Below are 23,429 nucleotides of genomic sequence, written 5' to 3' on the forward strand. Positions count from 1 at the left end.
AAGAAATACTTAGAACATTCTACCTGTTCCTTGATGGGAAAATCCAATAAGAAGGCTAGGTACTTAGGGTCAGCCCAATAATCTCTAGGGGCTCTGTGAGGGAAAACGACTGAACAAGTTAAAGAACTACAGATGTATGAAGGGACACATTTGCATCTTCCTATCAGTATTGAACTTCCCTTTATTAATGAAAAATAAATTTATCTCTATTTTTGAAACGTGGGTGTTTTGCTTTATTATGCTTTGGATTGGCTACAGAGCTGAAGAGCTCGGCTTCTCCTACTCTGTAGCCAGTGTCCCTTCTTGGGGCTCCGCCTTCCCTGATCCTGGTACACCGGAAGGAGCTTGCCCCTTCTTGGGAATCTTCGCTGTGTATTTGCTCTTCTGACGCCCTTTGATCCATAGCGACCCGAGGGCTCAGACTATAGTCCTTTTGCCTCGCGTCCAACTTTGCCTCTACCACCTCCGAGATACCGTGACTTTGTCTGTCACGTATCTTGCCACTGTTTCCTTATCGACAAAGCGGGCAGGACAGTCCCAGACGCCGTGGCGGTTAAGAATCACAGGAGGCCTTGCGCATGCAGCACTTATAAGGATCCTGGCGCACCTCCAGGTCTGCAGTCGGCTGCCTTCCTACACGTCTTTCCGTCCCCGGGGCTTGCGTGCGGCCGTCCAGCTCATCTCGGTCCTCCCAGGAGGAAGGGGGCGCCCAACCGGGGGAAGAGCCCCGACCCTCCTCCGTGCGCAGGCTGGGGCGCCACGGCCCCTCCCCAGGGGCTCCGCGCCACCCTCCCGAGTCCCGCTTCGCGCCTCTGAGAGCGCGGGGCCCGGGTGCAGGGGCGCCCGGGGACCGTGGGGCCCCGTGCCCGCGGCGGCCGTTGCCGGGGCGCCCGTTGCTAGGGGCGCCGTTACCACAGACGCCTGCCCGGCGCTACACTCCCTGAGCCCGGTGCTGCCAGCTCTGCGGCGCCATGGACGACCTACGGGTGCTGTGGATGCGTGACCGAGTGTACACCGCCTTCGGCATCACAGACCCCCAGATCTTCGAGGAGTTGCTGAACCGCAACGACGGCGAGGTCGAGGACCTCATCCTGCACTTCCTCAACCAGACCAGCGACGAGGAGGGCGCCTCGACTCTCTTCTTCTACCGCAAGGTGGTGCCCGAGGAAGTGGAGGTGGAGATCGGTGAGCCCCGCGGCCGCCCTCCCGCCGCGCCCCCTCCTGCCCCGTTTCCCACCTCACCACCGCGGGGACTGCAGACCCCCGCCCACCCCGCTCTTGGCCTCACGTGCATTCCGCAAATGCTTATTGTCGCCCACCGTGTGCAGGCACAGTCCAGGCACTGGGTGAACTGGACAAGCCCACTTGGAAAGTCAGACCTTGAGTGAATAATCACAACAAACACTCATTGAGCGCTTACTCTGTGCCAGGTACAGTTCCAAATGCGTATATCAGCTACTAATCCCATGAAGTGGGTGTATTGTTATCCCATTTTACAGATGAGCAAGCTGTGGCACAGAGAGGGTTAACTAGCTCATCCACACAGGTCACATAGTAAAGACTCAGAATATGTGTCGCTGTCCAATGACGTCTCACAGACGGATAGAGAAACGGCCCAGGGGCTGAGAGGGTCAGTTCATCCTCACTCTCTCAGATGGTGACAGGGTCTCCTAGAGGTGGAGAAGAGTGCCCCTTCCTATCTTCCCAGGCTCCCGACGTGCTACTGTAAAGTAACACCAAAACAATTTTTTAAAACAATTTAAAAAGATTACATTAGATTTAAACGTTTATGTTGAACAATTTAGCATTTTAAATAAAAATAATGACAGTGACTGATGCCCAGAACCTTCTGTGGAGGTGGCCGGTCCAGCCCAGGGACACAGAGACAGCCTGGGGTGGGGGGAGGGGGAGACAGGACAGAGTGCAGGGGACACTCAGAAAGGAGATTGAGAGACACACAAGTTCTCTCCCAGTAGGAACACCAGTGTCAGTGCAGCTGTCACGGACCGGGTTTGTGTGATGTGTCCCATCAGTGTCAGTCTCCTGTGCTAGTGTCACATCTTCACGAGGCTTCTGGATTCCCTCCAGGACCTTTCACAGGGTGGGATGGCAGAGCCAGGCAGAAGTTTTTTTTTCTTAAAAGGCCGTAGGCACATTTATTTTAAATGTACATTCTTTGCACAAAATAATACACATATTCACTGTAGAAAAATCCAAGCCCATAAACAATAACAAATTGCAAATGACACCCAGAGAGATGACCCTTGTAACATTTGGAATCTAATTCTATCCCCCCCTCCCTTCCCCGGGAGACCTTTGGACCTGGATGTTACATTATAATAGGACCTTGAATTTAGACTCTCATGATCACCAAGTGAAATTCTGATACACTAACAGGATTGACTTTTACATGTACCATATTTCAGTAACGCTGATTTTGTATACTTGAACATATATATATATACCAAGACCCTAAGAAATGAATGCAACTTGGACTTCTTGTGACCTCTGAGGGCTTCTGTGAATAGTTCGTGGCTGTTTGCTGTGCTGTGTATACTACCACATGTTCAGCCCAGTGTCTCCTGGCAGGATGCCCCTGTTCTATGTGAAAGGAGATTTTAGTCTCACTTCCGAGGGTCCCCTTGCTTAATTCCTCCAAAGCGTCCTCGGAAATGCCCCGAGCACTATGTCTGTTTCTGGTCTGTCTCTAACCCACCCCTCAGCCCACCCCAACGTTCTTCCCCTCCTTTTCTGGTCTTCTCACTGTCATCACATCTTGAGAATGGCAATGTATTCCCTGCTGAGGATGCCGTCCCCAGAAACTCAAAGCTACTGCTCCTGGGGGCACTAGAATGGTGTTGAGTGTTGGGGGTTGGGTTCTGGACAGAGGTGGGGAGACGGGACCTCCTCTCCAGCTCTGGGTTTCAAGTTGTCACTCACCCTCTGCTTATTAAGCCTGTAGACTCACAAAGACCCTTGGTCAGTTTTATTGGATCCTTTATGGGGTCTCTGGTTTGTCCAGAGGACCTGGAGTGGGGTCAATGCATGTCCCTTCATCCCTCTTTTCTCTCTATTTCTGCCTCTCCCCTGGTCAAGACTTCTCTCTGCTCCTAGTTAAAAATTATTTGAATGGAGACAGATGCTGGCAGGGTGGTCTTGAGGAAAGAGGGGTGTCTAGACCAGCAGCAGCTAGTCCAAGATGCTGTTCTAATAGCTAAGCATGTGTTGTTTCTTGAAATAACAAAATGGAACCATCCTGTCCATATCACTTGATAACTTGCTTACATTTTTACACAGTAATTTTTAGAAATTGCAAAATTACACAGTAATTTAAAAATTACACGGTATTAAGTAATTAATACTTACTTCCAGTAAGTATTACTGAAAGATGTTCTCTTAAAAATTCACATAACATAGAATTTAGAAACACAGAAAATAAAAAGTGAAAAAATAATCCTTCACTCTTCCCTCAGCCCTGTTCCCATTCCTATAGGCAACCACTAGTGATAGTTTGGTGTATATCCTGCCAGAGCTCTTCTCAGATCTATCTGTCTATCTATCTATCTATCATCATTTATATCTTTCCAGATAATGGTACGTATATAATGATAATATGTAGATGTATATAGAGAGTTCCTGAAATCATAAATAAGATCACTCTTTATGTAGTATGTTGTGACTGGTCCTCCCTCAAAGATATCTTGCAGAATTTTTCATGTCAGTACCTATAGATCTATGTAACTTTATAGATGTACCATATTTTATTTATCCATTCCCTAATGAATGGACACTTATCTTTCCACAGTATTTTATTTTACACACGTCACGATGTGCGTCTACCTTTGTGCTCTTGCGATATTTTGTGGGAGAGATTTCTAAAAGTGGAACTGTGGGCTTGGCGGGTGTGTGCATTTACAGTTTGGATGGGTCCTGCCAAACTGCTCTCTAGAATGGCCCTCCCACTCCACACCTGGCAACGGTGATGAGGTGTCCGTTTGCCAACATCCTTGCCAACGTTGGGTATTATCGTTAAAATTTTTGCCAACCCCACAGATGAAAGGTGGATGCACTTCCTCGTTCTCATGTACATTTGTATCATAATTAGTGGAGTTGAGCCTCTTTTTTTATGCATGATGGTCATTTATATTTCTTTGGGGTGCTTGTAACTATGTGATCATCCTGTGTCCTTCATCTCATGGAGAATTTGCACAGATCTTTCTTTCATGTCCCTTAAGGCTGTTTCCAGTAACTGGGATGTTTCTGTGGGACTGTGTGTTGGTTCGCAAACCACCCCCATACACGGAGGGCAAGGAGAGACCAGAGAAAGAGGCAGCCAGCCACTCCGGATCAGTAGGTGGCGGTCTTGGGCGTGGCTGGCCGAGATCACTGCCCTCCCGCCGGCATCTAAGAGTTTATAGAGAGGCCTTCCCGGGGTTCAGGCACCCACACTGTCTGGCAGTCTCAGCCACACCTGATCTCTCCAGGTGCATTCTTGAAATGGCTTCCACAGTGGGCATGGTGGGCAGGGTGGACATCCCCAGGACAGGGCAGGGGCAAGGGGCCTCCGATTGCCCGGGGTCAGCTCACAGGTCGGGCAGCGGTCCTGTCTTCTCGATGACCTCCTCCAGCCGACTGTAATAGGCACGACTCTCCCGGGGCCACGGACCAACCCTCAGTGCCAAGGAGAACAGTGGAACAATTATGTTTTTTTTTGTTTCTTTTGCTTTATGTGGCTATAAAGACGGCGAGGTTCCTGGCCCGTCTGAGGAGGAAGAAGAGGAAGAAGAGACCCAGTCGGCGGATAGAGCATCAGGTCTGGAATTGGGGGTGAGCGGCACCGTGGGGAGGGGTCCGCGTGCCCAGACGAGAATCAGTTTCTGCTTTTTACTTTTGTGAAGCTGCGACTTGGTAAGAAGTACAACGAGAAAGTGCTGGGTGTGCATAGGTTCATTATGAACTACCCGGGGCTGCCATAACCAAGGACCACAGACTGGGGGGCTTAGAACAACAGCACTGCCTTGAAGGAGGCAGTGCCGGAGGCTACAAGTTCAAAATCAAGGTGTGGGCAGGCCCTGGGGCCGGATCCTTCCTGGCCTTTCCCAGTTTCTGGTGGCTGTAGGCTTCCTTGATGTTCCTTGGCTTGTAGACACATCCCTCCAATCTATGCCTCTGTCATCACATGGCTGTCTGCCCTGTGTGTGTGTGTGTGTGCGTGCGTGCGCGCATGTGTGTATGCATGTATGTGTATGTGCGCATGCGTATATGCATGTGTGTGCGTGCACGCATGTGTACGTGTGTATTTGTGTGTGAATGTGTGTATTTGTGTGTATACATGTGTATATATATGTGTATGTATATATGTGTATGTGTTTTTATATAGTGTGTGTGTGTGTGTGTGTGTGCGTGTGTATGTGTGTGTGTGTGTGTGTGTCTGAATCACCTCCTTTCTCTCATAACAGCACCAGTCATTGGATTCAGGGACCACCCTCTCCACTATGACCTGTTGACGAAAATAATAAACAATCAATAATAAGAATAGAAAAGATTTTTATTCGAGCCAAACTGAGGACTGCGGCCTGGGGGCCAGCTTCCCATGTTACTCTGAGAAGCTGCTCTGGAGAATCAGGGTTTTCAGCACAGTTTTATATCTTGTCAGAACAAAGAACACTAAACAAGTCAGGAAACCTTTCTTCAAGGTTTCAAAAAACAAACAAACAAACAAAACAACAGACCAGCACGTACATGCACAGCACATACAGCAAGGCCTTGGCACCTGGGAAGGGAGTCGTATTATCAAGGGAGGACCAGCATTGGTGTCCCAGGAAGGGAGGCTTTTAATCTTTATTTTTTATTTATTAAAAAAAAATTTTTTATTGGGGTATAATTGATTTACAATGTCGTGTTAGTTTCTGCTGTACAGCAAAGTTAATCTGTTATACAAACACGTATATCCACTCCTTTTTAGATTCTTTTCCCCTATAGGCCATTACAGAGTATTGAGTCGAGTTCCCTGTGCTCTACAGCAGGTCCTTATGAGTTATCTCTTTTATGTATAGTAGTGTGTATGTGTCAATCCCAGTCTCCCAGTTTATCCCTCCCTCCCTCACGCCCCCGGTAACCATACGTTTATTTTCTACATCTGAAACTCTATAATCTTTATTTTCAACGTGGACATTCTTTACTTCTGGTCAGTGCGCCCTTTTCTTTAATAATTAAAGCAGATGTACAATGTCGGTCTGATAGGCCACATACAAGCTATTTAAATTAGCATCAAATCCAAGTGAACTCATGTAGAAGCCAGAACGACTTCTCTGTATCTCAATTTGTGAACGTTTCTTTTATCAGACCTCATCTCAACTAATTATATCTGCAAAGACACCGCTTCCAAATACGGTCACATTCTGAGGTTCTGGGTGGACACGAATCGGGGCGGGGGGGTGGCACTCTTCCATGCAGAACAGCACATAACATAAAACCACCCAGGCTTGTACGGCAGTGTCTCCGACAGCTCAGCCAAGAGCGCACGGTGTGGGCTGTGTGGAGAAGGCTGCCACTGTGCCAGCTACAGATGCCATTTCTTTGGGCGAATCAGAGGCGCGAGTCAAGGCTTTGGCTGCTAAGGAATTGAAATGTCTACATTAGAGAGGTTGCTGTGACACTCCTGGCTGGGCCGTGGCACTCGGTCCCCTGCAGGCTTTGAGTTACTTTCCGGTAATGATGAAGCAGCCGTGGCTACCTGCGTTGGCCCTGGGCTGCGTTCTCAACCAGGGGTGATCTTGGCCCCCAGGGGCCTTTGGTGATGTCTGGAGACATTTTTGGTTGTCACGACTGGAGGGCAGGGGCTTCTGGCATCTCATGGGTTGAGGCCAGGGTTGCTGCCAAACGTCCTACGATGCTCAGGTCTGGCCCTACAACACAGAATGATCCAGCCCCAGGTGCCGGAAGTGCTGAGATTGAAACCCTGCTCCAGACCATCACGTCGCCAGCAGAGCTAAACAGCCCCCTTTCTCCCATAACTCACCTTCACTTACAACAGCAGAAGCTGTGGGTTAGGCACCGCACTTTACCAAGATCCTGAGTATTTGAAAACCAGAGGGGAAAAAGGATTGGGGCGATGTGCAGTGTTTCCTATAGTCATCTTAGTTTTTTCAGAAGAATTTATTTTTAACCACAAAATAATCCCCTCCCTAGTACAGATTGGGGGAGGGGAGAGGGAGAACTACAGGTTTAGAAATACAGACCATCCATTGTTTTTTTTTTTTTTTTTTTTTTTTGCGGTACGTGGGCCTCTCACTGCTGTGGTCCCGGACGCGCAGGCTCAGCGGCCATGGCTCACGGGCCCAGCCGCTCCACGGCATGTGGGATCTTCCCGGACCGGGGCACGAACCCGCGTCCTCTGCATCGGCAGGCGGACTCTCAACCACTGCGCCACCAGGGAAGCCTGACCATCCATTCTTACTGAGACTTGTCTAGTTTGGATTTTGCTAAGACAGATGGTGGTCGTGAGGGCCACAGCCATGTTTACTGATGGCTTCCTGCTTTGGCACCAATAAATCCGTGATCAGGAAAGACTTGGAAAAGAGGAGGCTGCTTGAGGAAGAGGTCAGGAAACTCTTCTCTGACACAGCAAATTAACGTTCCTTCCAAGTGTATTTTTTTCTTTTCTCTTTTCTTTTTATCGTGGTAAAACACATGTAACGTGAAATACCATTTTAACCATTTCTAAGCATACAGCTCGGTGGCATTGAGTACACTCATCAGTGTAGTTTTGAGTCCAGGCTGTTGCTCTTGCTGTAATAATGCTGCTTCTCCCGGCCGCAGACTGTTTCCTCTGCCAGCCAGCATGCCTGACACTCAGCCAACCTATAATCGAGTCCTCCTGAGTCTGACCCAGTAGATGTTATTGTCCCAGTTTATGGATGAGAAAACCCGTTGCAGAGAGGATTCCGACCCCACGTGTTGATTTGATTCCAGAGTCGCACTGACTTTGTCCAGCGCCTTTCGAAGGAAGAGCCGCACAGTTGGGGAAAGCTCCCCCTTCTCTGCAGGCTTCGTCAGCAGCTCTCAGGGCTGTGCCTGGCCGGCTGTGAGGTTTCCAGGTCCACATCGATAACCGTAGACTTGCAAGTTGTACATACGTTCATTTTATTTAGATTACTTTTCTTTCCATCCCCCATCCGTTTCAAGTTTTATAGTGAAAAAGGAGTAGATGCTAACATGTTAACTCTAAGTCTCATCCTAAGGATAAACCCCCCCTTCTAAGTAAAAATCTCAGAGAAGTCACTCATTGGACCCTGTAGCTGGAACACGCACACACACGCACACATGCACACACGCACATGTTAAATTTCCGACTGAGGACCCTTCAAAACTGCAGCACAACTCTCCTAATGATAATGCAAGTCAAGGCTTCAATAGGATTCGTTTGTGAAAAATGTACATTCAGCTTTTTGATAACACGCCGACTGAATGAAATATGCTGTTGTCCAAGATGCAGGTCTGGTCTTGACGGTAGGAAACCTCATTTTCCAAGTATTTCATCTCACGCATTGAATCATGTTTTGCAGCTAAGAATTTGCAGCTGAGAACGTATTCCATACCTCAGCCTTCCACCGGCCTAGAGGATGAAGAAATGGACCCAGAGAGGGTAGAGAACCCCCATGTCAAAGTACGCACGTCTCTTTCTCCTCTTGGGTGGGGTAATGGGAATTTCACGCCCTCGGATGAGTCTGGGTAACCGCCACAGCTCATACAAGGAGTATATTGCATTGGAGTGGAGATGATAGAATCCTGTGTCTGGGGGTCCCCGAGATCACCCTCGGATTGAATGATTTGCCACAATGACTCACAGGACCCAGGAAGGCTTTTATACTCATGGTTATAGTTTATTTCAGTGAAAGGATGCAGATGAGTATCAACAGAGAACAAGGCACACAGGGCAGAGTCCAGGAGAAAATACGAACAAGTTGTCCTTTCCAAGTGGGGCTTCAAGGACAGCATTCATTCTCGCAGGAGCCATGTGTGACAACACGCAGGACATTGTGCCAATCAGGGGGGCTCACCCAAGCCTTGGTGTTCAGGGTTTTTATGGGGGTCAATCACGTAGGTGTGAAGTGCCCACAGTTAGTCTGCAGTGCCCCCCGGCTGCCCCAGAGGACAAACGGATGCGGTGTGACCCGGGGCCCCAGGCAAACAAAGACAGGCATTTAGCATAAATCACGTTGTTAGTATAAACTCTGCAGCATGAGCCAAGGCCCCAGGTGTACAGAGATGCTCAGATCAGCCAGGATGTTCCAAAAGCTTAGAGGTTGTCACCCAGGAGCTGGTTCCGGGCTAGTCTTGAGAACCGTTGGAATGTGCAGGGTTTGGACAGCCCAGGCCTGCTGAGTTAACCATTTACTGCACAGATCCCAGGGAGGGAGCATAACGTTAGGATGTAGACATTTGGCCTGAGCCGTGCTAAATGCAATTAGGTTCAGCTGCTCTGTGAATATGCCTCCCCACAAAATACCCGAATTCAGAACAGGTTTGTTGCAATTTGTGGCCCAGAAAAGCTCGATCTGGACATTTCCCAGGTCACTTTATTCAAGTGTAGCTGCAGTGGCCGGTTGGTGAAAGAGTGAGGCTTAGAGTTCAGCATCTGGGTGAATTTCAGCTCCTGTGTGTGGTCTGCTGGGAAATGAGCTCAGCAGTGCGTGGAGTGGAGAGCTCAGGTGTACGTGAATATTAGGGGATTTGGATGCACGGTTGTATCTCCTCATGACTTTTTTGTTCCCCGTGTTTCAGAAAACTGTTAAGCAAACCGTGGAAAAGACATATCTCCATGTGCTTTGTACTCCTGTTCCTGAGGAGTTTCTGAACGAGAATGTGGTATATTTTCTCAGAAACACAAAAGGTATCTTTCCAGCACGAGCGTGTGTGAGTGTGGGTGTGCGTGCATGTGCGTGTGTATATGTCTGAGACTCTTTAATTTTTACATGTCCTTGAGAAGATAGATTTTTTTTTTTTGGCGGTACACGGGCCTCTCACTGCTGTGACCTCTCCCGTTGAGGAGCACAGGCTCCGGACGCGCAGGCTCAGCGCCCATGGCTCACGGGCCTAGCCGCCCCGCGGCATGTAGGATCTTCCCGGACTGGGGCATGAACCCGTGTCCCCTGCATCGGCAGGCGGACTGTCAACCACTGCGCCACCAGGGAAGCCCGAGAAGATAGCTTTTTTATCAGTACTGTCAATCCTCATTGTTCACGGATTCCATATTTGCAAATTCACCGACTCACTCAAAATTTTTGTAACTCCCAATCAGTATTTCGATGCTTTCATGGTCATTTAAGGACACATACAGAGTGGGGAAAATTTGAGTCACCCAACACTCATGGACCCAGCTGAGGTCAGGCAAGGCCGTGCACTGCCTTCTTATTTCATTGAATGCTATAAACAAGTGTCTTTATCGTGCTCTGTTTAGTACCACAGTTTTCTAATTTTTGTGGGAGTTTTGGGTGATTTCGCTGTTTAAAGTGTCCCCAAGGGGGAAAAAAAAATGTCCCCAAGGAAGGTGCTGAAGCGCTGGCTAGTGCTCAGAGAACAGGAAGGCTGTGATGTGCCTGGCAGAGAAAACTCGTGTGTTAACGTAAGCTTCGTTCAGACGTAAGTGATGGTGCTGTTGGCCATGAGTTCAATGTTAGTGAATCAACAGTAATGTTAAATAAGTTGTCTTTAAACGGAAACACACATAAGGAAGGTTATATACCGGCAGACCTCATTTTATTGCGCTTCGCAGATACTGCATTTTTTTTTTTTTTACAAACTGAAGGTTGGTGGCAACCCCGTGTGGAGCAAGTCTATCAGGGCCATTTTTCCAACGGTATTTGCTCACTTTATGTCTCTGCATCACATTTTGGTGATTCTCTCAATATTTCAAACTTTTTCATTATTTATTATATTCGTGATGGTGATCTGTGATCAGTGATCTTTGAAGTTACTCCTAGGATGCACTGAAGGCTCAGACGATGGTTAGCATTTTTTAGCAATAAAGTTTTTCTTTTCTTTCATTTTTGGCCGTGCCACACGGCATGTGGCATTGTAGTTCCCTGACCAGGGATCAAACCCGTGCCCCCTGCAGTGGAAGCGCGGAACCCTCACCACTGGACCGCCAGGGAATTCCCAGCAATAAAGTATTTTTAAATTAAGGTATATACATTGTTTTTTTAAACATAATGCTATTGCACAGTTAATAGACTACAGCATAGTGTAAACATACTTTTGCACTGGGAAACCAAAAAATCCGTGTGACTCGCTTTATTGCGATATTTGCTTTACTGTGATCTGGAATCGAAACCACAGTACCTCCGAGGTCTGCTTATATTGATGGTTGATGAAAATGTTGTGACCAGAGGTTCACAGGAACCTAGACCCATATTTCCTGTAGGAACAATGGCTCAGCATCCACTAATTCTGTGTTCGTGGTGACCTCATAGAACATAAGTACTGCAAATAATGAGAATTGACTGTATTGATGTCATCTCAGTTCTATTTATAACAATTAGAGGAAGATTCAAAATGACGTCACCCTGAGTTATAAGACGAGTTTTGGTGGGCTTTCTCCACGTTGCTGTGTGATTTTATTTTATTTCTTTTTTTTTAATGTTTTGGCTGTGCCTCGTGGCAGGTGGGATCTTAACTCTCCGACCAGGGATCGAATCTGCACCCCCTGCATTGCAAGCCCAGTCTTAACCACTGGACTGCCAGGGAAGTCCCGGCTGTGTGATTTTATTTTATTTATTTTTTTACATCTTTATTGGAGTATAATTGCTTTAAAATGTGTGTTAGTTTCTGCTTTATAACAAAGTGAATCAGTTATACATATACATGTGTTCCCATATCTCTTCCCTCGGCTGTGTGATTTTAGACAGAGGTGCCACTCAGAAGCCAAGTTCATCCTTCAGGGTAACTTCTTGGCTGGATGTTCCCGCTGTGCATTCCCACTGCACTGCCCAAGTGATTGTTCTCTGGTCTCTTCTGACCCTTTGCTCTTCCTCTTGCCGTATTCCATCCAGGCTGACTCTCCTCTCTCTCTGACTGCGCTTCCCCCATTTCTTCTGCCGTTGCCTCTACCTCCCAACCTGTGCATAGCATACCCTAAATTCTAGAACAAACATTCTGTTGCTTTTCTTTTCCTTTTTTGAACTTTGATGGCCCTTTGGGTCACGACCTCACCGCTAAGCTCTGAGCTTCTGTAATTCGTTCTTCCCAAGTGAGTGGGAATAAGAAGAAAGATGACAGATAGAGGCTCAGTATTAAACAGCTACTCCTGTTACAGTTCTTGTCTGGGGAGGGGCCAATCTCAGCTCAGTGTTTCCCTTTTTTAAATTTACTTATTTATTTATTTTTGGCTGCACTGGGTCTTCGTTGCTGTGTGCGGGCTTTCTCTAGTTGTGGTGAGCGGGGGCTACACTTCGTTGTGGTGCGCGGGCTTCTCATTGCGGTGGCTTCTCTTGTTGCGGAGCACGGGCTCTAGGCGTATGGGGTTCAGTAGTTGTGGCACAGGGACTTAGCTGCTCCGCGGCATGTGGGATCTTCCTGGACCACGAATCCGTGTCTCCTGCATTGGCAGGCAGATTCTTAACCACTGTGCCACCAGGGAAGCCCAATGCTTCCCTTTTAACAGTAATCACAACCCAATACAGTAAGTCCCCTACATACGAATGAGTTCCATTCTGAGAGCGCGTTCGTAAGTCCGGTTGGTTCGTAAGTCCAACAAGGTTAGCCTAGGTACCCAACTAACACGATTGGCTATATAGTACTGCACTGTAATAGGTTTATAATACTTTTCACGCAAATAATACATAAACAAACACAAAAAATAAAGAAAGCAGTTTTAATCTGTACCCTTGAAAAGTACAGTAGTACAGAACAACAGCCGGCACACAGGGGCTGGCCTCAAGTGAACAGGCAGGAAGAGTTACTGACTGGAGGAGGGAGGGGGGTGGGAGATGGTAGAGCTGAAGGACCGTCAGCAATAGGGGACGGAGGGCGAGCTGCAATGTCACTCACGCCTGACGCTGATGGCACAGGTTCCGGTTCCTTGCTGGAACCAGATGCACGTTCGCACCTTTGAAAATTCTCCACCTGAAGGTTCGTATGTAGGGGACTTACTGTAACAACAATAATCAGCTTTGGGCGGGGCGGGAACAGCATTTACCCCGACTTACTGTTTACTCTCATCATATTTTTTTTTACAGTTATCTTTCACTGATGTCAAGCTTTCTTTCTTTTTTCATACTTAGTTTTTACAGTTTCCCTTTAAGTAAATTTATTTCAGTAAAGAATCATCTGATAGAAACCTATTAGGCAAAGAAGAGTGCGCGTCTACACAGATGCTGGGAAAGGCATGTAGACTGAAGCTTGTGAAATAATTGCAGTTGATATGTTTGCTGTGTTTCCCAGTTACATTGAGAGAAGGGTCCAAGGGACCTTTAAAGTGTCTACCGAGCTGACTGGTGCTGACTGATTTTTTGATCAGGGGGCCGGTGGGGAGACGGGGAGGGAGGGAGTGCACATCAAAGAAAACCTGGCCGAGAGGTAGACTGTTCCCAAACTTGTCTTTTAAAACCACACGACTTGGGAATTCCCTGGTGGTCCTGTGCTCTCGCTGCCGGGGCCCGGGTTTGACCCCTGGTCGGGGAGCTAAGGTCCTGCAAGCTGTGCGGTGTGGCCAAAAAATAAAGAAAAAAACAACAAAAATACCCCCAAAAAGCCCATGACTTGAAAGGTACTTTCGTGATGAATTGGGGAGGCATGGCTGGGAGTGGGGAGACAGAGCAAGCAAGGAGCCCAAGAAACGTTTCTAGAAAATCCAAAGCGTTTCTATCCTTGTTCAGCTGTAGACGCTCCAACTAGATCAGCTCGTGTGTGTGGCTCCTGGGTGTTGCTTTTGTGAACCTCTGAACCACAGCACGACCCTCAGCATGTATTTGTTTCTCAATGAGCGCGTATCCTGACCTGTGCCTGGAACATTCCTTTGTAGTTACTTGTGAAGGAGGAGCTGGTTCCTGTACACTTGGAAATGTTATCTGTGTCCACTTCCCTCCTCATTTCATTCCCCAAATCTGTTCCTGTTTAGAGACCATCTCTGAGGCGACAGACATGAAGGAAGCTATGGAAATTATGCCCCAAACACTGGAGTATGGAATTATAAATTCACATGTGCTTGGTCTCCTGAAGGATATTATATGTCAGGTAAGTACGGACGGAAAAAAGAATCTCAGCACTGTTTAAGAGTAAGGCCATCTAATTCATTGATTCCACAAAGAGGTGGTCAGCAGCTCTTAGATTCCAGGTGCTGTCATGGGCCCTGAGGACAGTGGAGCAGTGAGCAGGACAGATGACAGCCTTGTGCTATGGGAGGTTATACTGGGGGAAGGACACCAAACACCAACACATAAACTGGAAAATATCAGGTAGTGACAGGTGGCATTAGGAAAATAAACCCTAGTAATGTGATAGAAATGACCTGTTCATGCGTGTGTGCATGCGTGTGTGTGTGTGTGTGTGTGTGTGTGTGTGTGTGTGTGTGTGTGTGTGCAGGGGGTGGTGGTAAGGGATGACCTTGCTGGGGAGGTGACATCGGAGCTTTCTTTATAGACAACCAATAAAATAGCCCATAAGCAGCCTTGTTCACTAATGATAAGTTATTAGGGATATGTAATAGGGTGGGACTGAGGTGGTCAGGAAAGACCCCTCTGAGGAAGTGGCATTGAATTGAGGGGGGAATGAGGTGAAGGCATCAAACGTGAGGATCTGCAGGAAGAGCATCCTGGGCAGAGAAAACAGCACATGCAAAGGTCCTGAGGCAGGAGCAGACTTCACTTGCTCCAGACACAGAAGGATGACCAGTGCAGCTGGAGAGTAGTGAGGGAAGTTTGGAGAGGAAGGTAGGTTTGAAGCACGGCAATAAAATGATCTGGTTTGCATTTTTCTTCTGGCTGTTGTGTGAACAACATATGCAGTGGCAAGAGCGTATGGGACCAGTAGACCTAATAGCAGGCCGTGGAAACGTCCAAGTGGTGGATGATGGTTGTTTAGGCTCCGGAATTCAATCAGGGGAGGGAGCGGGAAGCAAACAGCATCAAGAATATGTTGGGGGGCTTCCCTGGTGGCGCAGTGGTTGAGAGTCCGCCTGCCGATGCCGGGGACATGGGATCGTGCCCCGGTCCGGGAAGATCCCACATGCCGTGGAGAGGCTGGGCCCGTGAGCCATGGCCGCTGAGCCTGTGCGTCCGGAGCCTGTGCTCCGCAACGGGAGAAGCCACAGCAGTGAGAGGCCCGCGTACCGCAAAGAAGAAAAAAAAATATGTTGGGCATGGAGCCAACAGGACTTGCTGATGACTTGGATATGGAAGTTTAGGAAAAGAGCATCCAGAATGATTCCTAGGATTTGTGTTTGAACAAGCAGGGAGATTTGGGGGTCATTACTAAGATGGGGGGGGGTGGGGGGATCTGGAGGAAAACCCCAGAACTCTATTTTGCACATGTTAAGCTTGAGATGCCTCCTAGACATCCAAGTTGAGGTGTGCAGCAGGATGTATAAGTCTGGAGCTCAGGGGAGAGCTCAAGGGGTTCTTCCAGAAATATTTATTGAGCATTTACTATATTCTATAGCAGTAATCAACATAGTCAAGGTCTGTGCCTCACAGACCTTACATCCTAGTCAGGAAGATTTACATTAAACAAGATCAATGAGAAAATGTACAGTGTGTTAGATAGTGACAGGAGTTCAGGAGAAAGATGAAGCTGGGAAGGGGCTTAGGAAATGTTGGCAGGTGGTAAAAGTAGGGCTTTTGAAATTTTGGATAGGGTGGCCAGGAAGACCTCAATGTTGTCTTTTGCTGGGACTGTTGCAGTTGGCTCCTGATAGATTTCCCAGCTTCTGCTTTTGCCCCTACACTATATTCTCCACATGCCAACCAGAGAGATCCTTTACAGAACGGGAGCCACTGACATGGTGTCAAGCCAAGGGACTGGATGAAACAACCAAGGGAGAGAATATAGAAGGAGGAGAATGAGATGAGAGGGAAACTAGGGGGCAGGATGATAGGGGGCCAATTTATTATTTTTGAAAATTGGGCAAATAAAGGGAAGGCTCTAACCATTTATTCTGCCTTCTCTATATGAACTGGAAAATCAAATAGTAGATAAGAGAAGTGTCTCTTTATAAAAGCATTTCAGCTATTTAAAAAAGAAAGTTTAGAATGAGACTCTTTCAGTAGTGCAGCTCTCAGCGTGTTGAAGGATCTAGGTATTGAACATCAATGGATGCTAAAGTCAAAAAAAAGAAAAAAAGGAAGAGAGAGGACTTCCTTGGTGGTCCAGTGGTTAGGACTCTGCACTTCCACTGCAGGGGGCACAGGTTCGATCCCTGGTTGGGGAACTAAGATCCTGCATGCCTCATTGGGTGGCCAAAAAACCCCCCCAAACCAAAAAAACAACCCCCCCAAAAGAGAAAAACCAAACATTATTTGTCTCCTGATAGAAGAAACACCAATAGTCTTGGCAAAGGGATTCTGAGCCAGTCTCTGGACCCAGCTGCCAATTTGCAGGAAAAGACAAGAGGAGCTTGTTGAGCTCTACCATGAGTGTGCAGTCAGCAAAATCCAAGCTGGGAGACTCGAAACGTTCTGGGCTCTTCAATACATTGGAAGTACATGTAGATTAAAAGAGTCTGAAAGACGCGTCCAATTTTAAGAAAAACGGGCAAAACTAAAAATCAAAACCCAGCCCAATCAACCAACCCACCAACCAAACAAAGAAGCCAACCAACCTGTGGGCATTTGTACATCACTTTCTATGTGAGGGTAAGTTATGTAATTGTATTCAAGTGATTTCATAAATTCATGCTTCTGTCAACTGAATTTCCCAAAGACCGCGTGCTCAGTATCTTCTTTATTTTCACCTTCACACAAACTTGGAGCTTAGCTGATGGGTTAACACACAGTTCTCGCTTCCCTGTGCCATAGTTTCTAACTCAGCTGCCCTGTGGCTGGCGGCAGCTAAAGAAATACCGTATTATCTTCTGGGTAGTCACCTCAGGCTTGGTTCAAACTCTTTACCCTTGGGCCATTCTCAGTCAAATATAATTTCTCTTTCTTTAGGTCTGTGCTCCGGGCTGGAGTAGTTCACTTTGTCACTGTATTGTTACTTTCTATTATCGCGTATTCAAAGCCAGAGGCAACTTAAGTGCATGAATTGTTGAATATGACGTGTGATTTGCTTCTTTTTAAAAAAATTTTTATTACAGTATAGTTGATGTACAGTGTTGCGTTAGTCTGCTGTACAGCACAGTGACTCGGTTATACATACACATGTATCTACTCCTTTAGCTTCTTTCCCCAGATAGGTCATTACAGAGTATTGAGAAGAGTCCTCCCTGTGCTCTACAGTAGGTCCTTATTAGTTACCTATTTTATATAGAGTAGTGTGTACATGTCAATCCCAATCTCCCAATTTATCCCTCCTCCCTCTGCTTTCCCCCCTGGTAACCGTAAGTTTGTTTTCTACATCGGTGACTCTGTTTCTGTTTTGTAAATAAGTTCATTTGTACTCAACCATAAAAAAGAACGAAATAATGCCATTTGCAGCAACATGGATGGATCGAGGAATTGTCATACTGAGTGAAGTAAGTCAGACAGAGAAAGACAAATACCACATGATATCGCTTATACGTGGAATCTAAAAAAATGGTACAAATGATTTGATTCGTAAACTCGGCTTTTCAGGTTTTCTTGCCAGCCTTGTCCTTCAGTCAGCACAAGGATGCGAGCCTGGGATTCACATCTGGAGAAGTCTTGGACTCCTCTGAGTACGACATAGACCTACCTAGCATGCCCGGGGAAGCAGTAGAATATCACAGCATTCAATTAATACGGGATGAATTTTTAATGAACATCCAGAAATTTGCAAGTAATATTCAAAGAACAATGCAGCAACTTGAAGGTAAGGCTTTATTTTTCTCCTCCTTAGTTAAGCAGGATACGTTTACTTTAAGAAGAATTTTAGAGTTCAGGAGGTTTTTTTTATTGTTTTAATTTATGATCGTTCTTGTTTACCTGCTCGTGATATGAAAGACACCAAGCTGGACATTGTAAGAAACACAAAGAGGAATGAAGAATGACGAATCCTTGTCCTCAAGGATCTTATAATCCGGTGCCCAAAGAACTATGGCAGAATAAGGAGCTTGAGAGAGATATTAGGGTCTTTAGGGCTTGGAAGAGTGAGACCATATTGGAGAAGTGGTGGGGGAATCAAAGAGGACTTCTGAAGGAGGCAGCATTTGACCTCATCTGAAAGGATGAGCAAGGCATTGGAGTAGGTGGAGTTGGGGAGCAAGGGCATTTTGGGCAGGGAGAATGATGGACCTTTGGTGGTTCTTTTTCCATTCATTTTGCTAAGTACTCTATGAGATTCAGTTTGCTAAGCATTCTGTATTTTCAGTCTGAAGACCTAGCCTTTCAGTATGAAAAATTCTCTTGATAATTTCCTCCACTATTTGTCTTTGTTTTCTCTTGTTAATATTCCTGTTGGATATGTGCTGTTGATTCTGTTTCCTATCTTTTCACTTGCATTTTCCATCTCTTTGTCTGTGTATTCTACTTTCCTGAAGAGTTCCTTAGCTTCTACCTTCACAAATTTTGATTAGGCTTTTCACATCAGCTATCGTCTTTTTAATTTATAAGACCTCTTATTCTGTGATTGTACCTTTTCCATACATTCCAAACTTCTGTTCTAGTTTGCTGGATGCCATGTTGTCTCAAATCTCTGAGACTAATAATTGGGATTAAAACATTTTTTTTGTCTGTTCTTTACATTCTCTCAGTTTCCTCTGGAGTCATTGTTTCTGATTTATTCTTGGACTGTCTGTTTCATGCTGGAGGCTTTCTCGAATATCTGTTGAGCTCTGGTTGTTTGTTCAATTTTTAATTTAATTTAATTTAATTTAATTTGGCTGCATTGGGTCTTAGTTGCGACACGCGGGATCTCCTTTGCGGCACACGGGATCTTTCGTTGTGGCGTGTGGGCTCTCTAGTTGTGGTACGCAGGCTCCAGAGCATGCAGGCTCAGTAGTTGCAGCATGTGGGCTCTCTAGTTGTGGCGCACGGGCTGTATAGGGCGCAGGCTCAGTAGTTGCGGCGCGTGGGCTTCGTTGCCCCATGGCATGTGGGATCTTAGTTCCCTGACCAGGGATCAAACCTGCATCGGAGGGTGGATTCTTACCCACTGGACCACCAGGGAAGTCCCTGTTTGTTCAATTTTTAAATTGACATCACTTAGGTTGTAAACTCAGGACCATCTTAAATAGCTAAATCATTTTGATCGAGCTTAACACTGGAGCAGTGATCTAATTATCTAAAGTGTTTTAGTTACATTCTAATGAAAGAGAATGAGATATAGAAATATTAGGACAGGGAAGTACCAGGCCATATACTGATGTCTGGAGAGACGAGCCAGCTGATTAACTGGAACATACATTGTCTGTAATCATTTTCCCCAAACTAGTGGCTGACTGACCATTTTTATTCTACTAGGTGAGATCAAGTTAGAAATGCCAAGCATCAGTGTAGAGGGAGAGGTGTCTGACCTGGCAGCCGACCCAGAAACCGTGGAAATTTTGGAGCAGTGCGTGATAAACTGGTTGAATCAGATATCAGTAGCTCTTGAGGTCCAGATAAAAAAGACGCCTCAGGTAATGTGTGCAATGCTTTTGACGATCCCTGATCCAGTTCATGTTTGCCATCCCGAGAACGAGCCAGGAGTCTGCGGATCTGAGCGATCTAGCCTCTTTTCTTACTGTTTTGTGACCTCCTTAAAAATATCAAAGTAAACGTACCCAAGATGTCATTCTTGGGCTTTCTGGCGTTAGTGTGCTAATAGATGACTCTCTGCTGTGGATAAAGATAATACTGTGTATGGGTCGGGATGTTTGGGCTAAAAATAAGAAAAACCAAACCAACCAGCAAACCCAACTCAGCTGGCTTAAATAAGAAAGAGGATTTGTTGGCTCCCGTAACTGAAAAGTCTAGAGGCAATTCTGGATTCAGGTATGGTTTGATCATGACTCTGGCACTCTAGCTGTGTTGCTCTGTTAATCTCTTGGTTCCAAACTCCTCTCTGAGGGGGCTTCCTCCTCAGGCTGGTTTCCTTCATGGTGGCAACTGGTAATAGTTTCTGACCCCACATCCACATACCACCTTGTCCAGAGAAAGACGGAGTGTCTACCATTCCCGACTGGAGTCCTGAGGTTTCACTCTGATTGGATCATCCTAGGTCAAGTGCCCACCCCCGAAGTCCTTGTATGGATTAGCCCCTAACTAGAGCGTTTGGGAGGAGAGGCCTGGATGCTGGAGGAGCAACCACAGGTGTGGACTCCCCACTAATGATGATGCTGTTTGTGTGCTCCTGTCATCTCTCAGGGTAATGGTCCTCTGGCCGAAATTGAATTCTGGCGAGAAAGAAATGCCACCCTAAGTGCACTCCATGAACAAACAAAGCTTCCAGTAGTCAGAAAAGTCTTGGATGTGATCAAGGAATCCAATTCTATGCTTGTGGCCAACCTGCAGCCTGTCTTAACTGAATTGTTCAAGTTGCACATGGAGGCCTCAGACAATGTGCGGTTTCTTTCCACAGTGGAACGTCATTTCAAAGTATGCCGGGTGCACTGCACTTTGGAAAGTCAGCTCTGTAAACTAGATTTCACACGGATTTAACTTCCTTTTGTTTGTTCAGCATTTAAAAAATTGTAGTAAAAAATATATAACGTGATATTTATTATTCAGCCACTTGTAAGAGTTCAGTAGCATTAAATGCATAACTGGGTACCCCTTATCACTATCTATGTGCAGAACTTTTTCACCATCCCCAACATAAACTCAGCATCCCTCTAAACAACTCCGACTTCCGCCAGCCCTTGGTAACCTCTTTTCTAATTTCTGTCTCTCTGAATTTGCCTGTTCTAGGTATTTCATAGAAATGGAATCATACCATCTTTGCCCTTCTGTGTCTGGTTTATTTCACTCAACATAATGTTTTCAAGATTCATCCATGCTGTAGTTATATGTCAGAATCTCATTGCTTTTTAGGGCTCAATAACATTCCATTGTATGTATACACCACATTTTGTTTGTCCATTCTTCTGTTGATGGACATTTGGGTTATTTCCACCTTTTGGCTATTGTGAATAATGCTGCTATGAATATGGGTATACAGATATTTGTTTGAGTCTGTGCTTTCAGTTCGTTTGGGCATATACCCAAGAGTAGAATTGCTGGGACATCTGGTGATTCTATGTTTAACTGTCTGATAATTCTGTGTTTAACCATCTATGAAGATTCTATGTTTAACTCTTTTCCTCAGTGACTGCACCATTTTGCATTCCCACCAACAGTGCGCAAGCGTAATTTCCTTTTTCGGGATTCCCCTCCCCTCTGATTTATCATACACAGTACCATATTCCAAGGCCAGGAGTCGTTACTCTTGTCCCAATAATGAGACCAGTAAAAGTCCTGTTTGTGTTGCTGAGGGGTTAATATGTGTGTGGTGAAGCTCTGTAGAGGTACAGGCCCAGGTCCCGAGTATCCCACATCTGCATACGTGACCTCTCTGAGCCTGTTTCTTTCTCTGGAAAACTGGGATCATGAGAGAACCTACCTCAAATGGTTGCTGGAAGGTTCAAATGAACTTATGACTGCAAAGCACTTAGCACGTCAAGAGTAGTATCGGGGAAGCAACTGTCCAACAACTGTATAAGTGGTCCACGGATAAGGATCTATGTGGTCCTGTATAAGTGGTACAACAAGTGATCAAATCTGAGGGCTTGAGGTTCAAGTGGAATCTGCCATGGAGTTGATGTTAGTGGCAACATCATCTCCTTCTCTGAGATTTATTTATCGTCTCTGCAAAATGAGTGGCTTGCAGAGATCAGTGAGAGTCAAGCTTACATCACTCATGCATCACTTTTGTAATTTTTCCATCCCTCTGTGCATCTGAAACTTACTTTTCTGTAAGTTGACTTTTTAAAAATATGTATTTTATTTATTTACTTATTTTGGCTGTGCCAGGTCTTAGCTGTGGCATGAGAACTCTTAGTTGTGGCATGCATGTGGGATCTAGTTCCCCGACCAGGGATCGAACCCGGGCCCCCTGCATTGGGAGCATGGACTCTCACCCACTGGACCACCAGGGAAGTCCCTCTTTAAGTTGACTTTAAATTTGTACGTGTGTGTGTGTGTGTGTGTAATTTAGCCTCAAACAATCATACCTGTGCAGTCATGGGTTTGATATACCAGTTGTTTCTAATACGCAGTAAAATAAGTATATATATATATATATATATATATATATTTATTTAAAATTTTTTTTCTTGTGTCATTTGACTTTTGATATGGTTTGTGATATTTAAAAATTTTTTTTAAAAAATTAATAATTTTATTTTTGGCTGCATTGGGTCTTCTCTGGTTGCGGTGAGCGGGGGCTACTCTTTGCTGCAGTGCACAGGCCTCTGCCTCTCATTACGGTGGCTTCTCTTCTTGCGGAGCATGGGCTCTAGGCGTGCGGGCTTCAGTAGTTGTGGCACGCAGGCTCAGTAGTTGTGGCTCACAGGCTCTAGAGCGCAAGCTCAGTAGCTGTGGCGCACAGGCCCAGTTGCTCCGAGGCATGTTGGATCTTCCCGGACCAGGGATTGAACCTGCGTCCCCTGCATTGGCAGGCGGATTCCTAACCACTGCGCCACCAGGGTAGCCTCCATATTTTTTAAAAGTTTTGAGTGCTGTCAAAATCATCTCCCTTCCTGCTGGGGGACACATACCCTGGAAAACACTGGCACCTCTAGGTCACCTCTAGAATGCCAGCTTTGATTCATTCAGTGGCACTCTTGCCACTAAATATAGTATAATTATATATGTATATAATATGTATATACACACCATGCTTCATATACGTGTCTGCAAATTGCTTTATTAACTTTAATTGTAAATCTTATCTTTCCATGTCAGCACCTACAGACCTATTTCAAACTTCTTTTCTTTGTTAAACATTTTATCCCATAATGAGGACTTTTTTAAAATTAAGAAGAATGTCCTACACTGTTGGTGGGAATGTAAGTTGGTGTAGCCACTGTGGAAAACAGTATGGAGGTTCCTCAGAAAACTAAAAATAGAGCTACCGTATGATCCAGCAGTCCCACTCCTGGGCATATATCCAGACAAAACTATAATTCAAAAAGATACATGCACCCCTGTGTTCATAGCAGCACTATTCACAACAGCCAAGACATGGAAACAACCTAAGTGTCCATCGACAGATGAATGGCTAAAGAAAATGTGGTACATATACACAATGGAGTCCTACTCAGCCATAAAAAGGAATGAAATAATGCCATTTGC

The 23,429-nt window shown here is 45.9% G+C and overlaps 1 protein-coding gene across 1 annotated transcript in view; it reads left to right on the forward strand.

Moving 5' to 3' along the window:
* The first annotated feature begins 956 nt into the window (after nt 1-956).
* The window catches only part of DNAH10 (dynein axonemal heavy chain 10), a 147,108-nt gene continuing 124,635 nt past the window's right edge, over nt 957-23,429 (forward strand). Inside the window, exons 1-8 of the mRNA XM_079942214.1 lie at nt 957-1,185; nt 4,742-4,813; nt 8,568-8,668; nt 9,787-9,895; nt 14,120-14,235; nt 17,772-17,988; nt 19,578-19,735; nt 20,463-20,693. Coding sequence (XP_079798340.1) covers nt 972-1,185; nt 4,742-4,813; nt 8,568-8,668; nt 9,787-9,895; nt 14,120-14,235; nt 17,772-17,988; nt 19,578-19,735; nt 20,463-20,693 — 1,218 coding nt within the window. The 5' untranslated portion in view covers nt 957-971. The remainder of the gene's footprint in view (nt 1,186-4,741; nt 4,814-8,567; nt 8,669-9,786; nt 9,896-14,119; nt 14,236-17,771; nt 17,989-19,577; nt 19,736-20,462; nt 20,694-23,429) is intronic.

This window comes from Stenella coeruleoalba, assembly GCF_951394435.1.
Source record: "Stenella coeruleoalba genome assembly, chromosome: 14".
Classification (NCBI taxonomy): Eukaryota; Metazoa; Chordata; class Mammalia; order Artiodactyla; family Delphinidae; genus Stenella; species Stenella coeruleoalba.